At 36.6% G+C, this 4,977-nt stretch overlaps 2 protein-coding genes across 3 annotated transcripts in view; both read left to right on the forward strand.

Moving 5' to 3' along the window:
* Window positions 1–1,490, forward strand: part of LOC140851973 (GDP-mannose 3,5-epimerase 2) — an 8,808-nt gene extending 7,318 nt beyond the window's left edge. Inside the window, exons 4-7 of the mRNA XM_073244483.1 lie at window positions 69–198; window positions 283–415; window positions 732–939; window positions 1,040–1,490. Coding sequence (XP_073100584.1) covers window positions 69–198; window positions 283–415; window positions 732–939; window positions 1,040–1,195 — 627 coding nt within the window. The 3' untranslated portion in view covers window positions 1,196–1,490. The remainder of the gene's footprint in view (window positions 1–68; window positions 199–282; window positions 416–731; window positions 940–1,039) is intronic.
* Window positions 1–4,977, forward strand: part of LOC105053410 (probable histone H2A variant 3) — a 28,363-nt gene that overhangs the window by 21,428 nt on the left and 1,958 nt on the right. The window lies entirely within an intron of this gene.

A 4,977-nucleotide genomic window follows, 5' to 3' on the forward strand; every position in this document is an offset into this window, starting at 1 on the left:
TTTATTAACATATTTTTTGAAATTAACTGCATGCGGCATTATTTATGGGATGTTGATTACCAATGCAGCCTCAAGATGCTTATGGCTTAGAGAAACTTGCAACAGAGGAATTGTGCAAGCACTACACCAAGGACTTTGGCATTGAGTGTCGGATTGGGCGGTTCCATAACATCTATGGCCCTTATGGAACTTGGAAAGGTAACTTGTGAGCTTTTTATAAAATATTAAAAGATCTTCTTGGCACCATATTAGCTGTTGAGGTATCTCTTAATTGTTATACAGGTGGGAGAGAGAAGGCCCCTGCTGCTTTCTGTAGAAAGGCAATCACCTCTATCGGCAAATTTGAAATGTGGGGAGATGGGCTGCAAACGCGATCCTTCACATTCATTGATGAATGTGTGGAAGGTGTCCTGAGGTACACTCTTGACATCACGTTGCATATCTGCTACTGTATATGTTGGAAAAGAAAATATTGTTGAGTGGAGCAAACTTGATTTGTCTCTTATGAGTAAAGAAAAACATAGTCAAGATAACTCTGGATATTCTTGTTACTTCTTCAAAACTTGACACAAATTCATATTCCTACTTAGGCCTGAAATTTCTTCAAGTTAAGAGTTCTTGCTGACCTAAGTGAAGCAATAAAAGTTTTTGATGCTCGGATTCTAATCATGTTCTTTGACAGAGCTTCCGTGCCTTCCTAATATTTGCAAATTATTCCTGATGAGTTTTAGATTGACAAAGTCAGACTTCAGAGAGCCAGTGAACATTGGAAGTAATGAAATGGTAAGCATGAATGAGATGGCTGAGGTCATACTCAGCTTTGAGAACAAGAACCTGCCCATCCATCACATTCCTGGTCCAGAGGGCGTCCGTGGCCGCAATTCTGACAACACTCTGATTAAGGAGAAACTAGGTTGGGCCCCAACAATGAAACTAAAGGTACTCTGAGAATTTATCTTTTATTCAAATTTTTTGACTTCTTCAGTGCTACAATTTATATTGATAAGGATTATGCAAGTTGTTTCATTAACTTCCACAGGATGGTCTGAGGATCACATATTTCTGGATAAAGGAACAAATTGAGAAAGAGAAAGCTCAAGGGGTAGACTTGTCTGTTTATGGATCATCCAAAGTGGTTGGGACACAAGCACCTGTTCAACTGGGTTCACTTCGTGCAGCTGATGGAAAAGAATGAAGTTGAAGTTATTTCCAGTGGCTGTGAGGCACCAACAAGATTGTCTGGTTTGAAAGGGGAGGAAAAGTTGGGCCATGGATGGTGCAAATTTAGAGCAAAATGTAGTGTCTCGTTTTCACATTATTGCTGCTAATAAGTTTAAGGGATGGCTTTTTGTTCCACGTGTCATAGGTCTTTTGTGGTTGTGCATTCTATTGCCATAAGACTTTATAAATGGCGTGTATTAGTGTTGCACACATTGTCTTTTATGTGGGAGATACAAAATAAAAATCAAAAGAATATGCTTTCTTTGTTATTCTGTTGAACGCGAATATTCGCTTCATGCACATCAGATTTCTGGCATCCTGTTATTGTCAAAATTTGAGTTTTAATAATTAATGCAAATCTTTGGAATTGGAGCTTTGTTGTAAAAAAGAGGTCACAGAAGTTTAGAGTAATCTTGATTGCTCCATGGGAACTTCCTATTAAAGAACTGCCAAAGTGGGTTTTTTGATGCATGATTACTCTGTATGAGGGTTGATGTTTATTTCTTTTTGTTGTTGTTGTTTTTTTTTTTTTTTTCCTTTTAAACTCCTAGCTAGTTAAGAAAATCCAGAGTAGCATTTGTTAGACTTATACCACAACCAATAATCTATCTTGACTCATGAACAATTTTGCTGTTCATTCCACAACTATTTTTTTTCCTGCCACTGCCAGTTTCTCTATTGATCTTATTCTTCTTTTTGAACAAAAGGAACCGCTGACATCGTAAAAATTAGAATCCCCTAGGCGGTGGGACAAACAATAGAGAAAATTGCACGTTACAATATTCTTTGTAGAGGTTTCAACAGGTTCTTAACAGATTAAACTCGAATAGCCTTCTCTTGTTATAAAGATGAGCCTAGTTCTTGAAAGAGTTCCATAATTTTCTTCATGGTCGCATTATAGGTTCTTGCTTTTGGAGGAAAATTCTCTCGTTCCTTTCATTACAAATGGTTCCAAGATTTCAAGCCATTTCCTCCAAGAAATCTCTCTGCATCAACTTGTAGGCCATTTTCCTGAGGTTATCCCTTGTGTTTAGTTTGTTGTTTAACATTAACCACATAAGAATCTTTGTTTTCGCCTGAGTAATGTTTTTCCGAAGGCCTCCAAGACTAGGGAACATACATGAAAACTATCGATAATTCAGTAAAAGTCATTGCAGTTAAACTTTCGGTTTTACTTTCAACTATGTTCCTCTCCCTAACAGTTTGACAGGTATATGTTACTGTACCTATCAGGTTGTTCTGATATCATTATTACCTGCAATTTAATAATATCTTTCAACTAAACCACATAAGCACAATGATTCTTCTATTCTACAATGGATGTAACTGTAGTACCTCACAGACTAGAAGCAAAGCGCTCTGTCACACCACCAGAACATGAATTGGAATTCTTCACCTTTCACAGAAGCTCCACTAACCCCCCCACCAAGGTGATTGCTCCGTGAAGTGTCTGAAGTAATTTTATTCGATTTGCTGATGTTTTTAAGTATGCTGTTCTTTTTCCTCAATTTAATCAAAGAACATAGCAAGAAATTCTTGAAACTTAAGAATCAAAATTTGTCATACTATGTCAAGTAGTGATACGTAGAATTGCAAACCGAGAGCTTTTGCCCTCGGTATTTTGGCCTTAAAAATGTCATTACATCATAGTTTAAGAGCATTATTCTCTAAATTGGAGTGCATGCTCGCATAGGAGGTAGAACCCATAATGCCGTCAGAAACTTTTGTACCATAAACTTCCCTTCTTGACATGGCAACTTCCATGAGAATTGTTGCCCATTTAATCTACTGTGCAGCAACTCTGCTTTGGATGCCCATATAGAAAGGCCCAAGAAATTATGACTGTATGCTTCACATTCAATTCCCACTTGCCCAAAGAATATTTGAGGAAGATCACTAGTTTTTTTGGACCACCTCCATGGATATCTATAAGATCAAAAGAAAGGATATGTGAACTGAAATGAGTGATGTTAATCTACATGTGGAATGCCACTGGTTTGGATATGATTTGTGAGGCCTGAAAGATTTTGAGATCTACTAGTGCTTTCAATAAACAGTCACTAGATCATGATCAGAGATAGTATGCATCACAAGAAAAACAACTTCTTATCTATCTTTAGGATACGCCCGGCTTGATGTACACGACAACTATTAGAGGAAAATGCGGTTCCATCATCTGTTGCATACCATAAAGTCGAGGAAAATGAAGTTGATTGATGGACCAGAGAGAGTATGTCAATGAAGATACCTTTTCTTAGCCATTCACCTAATAAAAAACTTTGGGTCTGGGTGGTATCTTTCGCGCGACAGATGATTCACCTTCCTTTTGTGCGAATCCAATGATAGATCATGCAAGCATTTGTTAGTGATCTGTGCAGCTGATGAATGAGAGAGTTTGGAGTGCTTTGAGAGTTGTGTGGGGCACGGACGACGTTGCTAAAGTAGATCAATCATTTTCTTCGTGCGAAAGTTGCCACCCTGACCCTAAAACTTTGGACGTTCCAAAGGTTTCCAATGCATAATACATTTGTTGAGAAGGCAACTTTGTCTAACCATATTTATTGTGCTTCTTCTGAGTAACTGCGAATGGAAAATGATTTATTCTGTGACTTCCATTTTGGTCATAAACCTTGCACTCAAAGAAAACTAGTTTTTCCTTTCTGTGTCTCTAGAGGTCTATGTTTCTATGGTTTCTAAGGTCCTCCAATATGTCTATATACAAATTGATGTCACTTACAAAGTCAGTCATGACATCTATGGATCCTACAATGTTCTGAAAATAACCTGAAAGATTGAGTTCTAGAGGAACTTAAACAACTTTCTGGATATCTTTCTTGTGCCACTAATCATCAGGAGACCTTATGGTCAGAAAAGTTGTTTTCTTTACTTAAACTATGATTTAATCAGTATGAATCTCTTAAAATTTCATCTTAATGGTTTCTAGTAAATTAAAGTGCAAATGCTAAACTAAAATTATCATTACAAATTCAGAAGCACTACAATTATTTGCTTGTGCACATCTATCTTAGCCTTTGTTTCATGTGGATACTGCTGGGAAATGCAGATGATTGTAGTTTTATAATTGGTTCATCCTTTGAGCATAAGACGGGCTAAATAGGCAATTTATAGGATGGACTAAATGAGCAATTTATGAAATGGACTCAATAGGCTAAATATAGAAGAAATAAACTGGTGGACATAGGGCTACATATGAGCGAACCGGAGGTGGTTCATGTATGTGTGTGTGTGTATAATTCGTTCCCCTTTGTGTAGATCATAAAGATCCCTCGCCTCAACTGTCGGAGTGCAAGATGATTGCCAAAACCTCACGTCATGGCTACTATGGATACGAATTGCATGGGATAACATCCTCTCATGGATAGGATATATTTTACTTCTTCAATATTAAAAAATATCACATTATCTCTTGTCATATAATGTAAACAAAGCTTTTTTTTTATTTTGAGAAAAAGGAGGGGCTACCCAAGTGGTGCAATGAAAATACTACTTCATATTTAATTAATACTTAAAACATTTTCAATGCTTTTTTTTCTTCATGCAAGCTAGAATTATCATGTTGTACTTAAAATTTAAACAATTATCTTAGTTTATGCAAAAAAGAGTGATAAACTTATACTCAACAAAGAGAAGCATTGTAGTTCCATCTAGACTAACAAACTGAGCTCAATATATAAGTTAGACATATCAATCAAGATATTGGTGAATATGTTTGTTATGGTGATTGTCTATCATCTG

The sequence above is a fragment of the Elaeis guineensis genome, chromosome 10 (genome assembly GCF_000442705.2).
Source record: "Elaeis guineensis isolate ETL-2024a chromosome 10, EG11, whole genome shotgun sequence".
NCBI classification, from domain to species: domain Eukaryota; kingdom Viridiplantae; phylum Streptophyta; class Magnoliopsida; order Arecales; family Arecaceae; genus Elaeis; species Elaeis guineensis.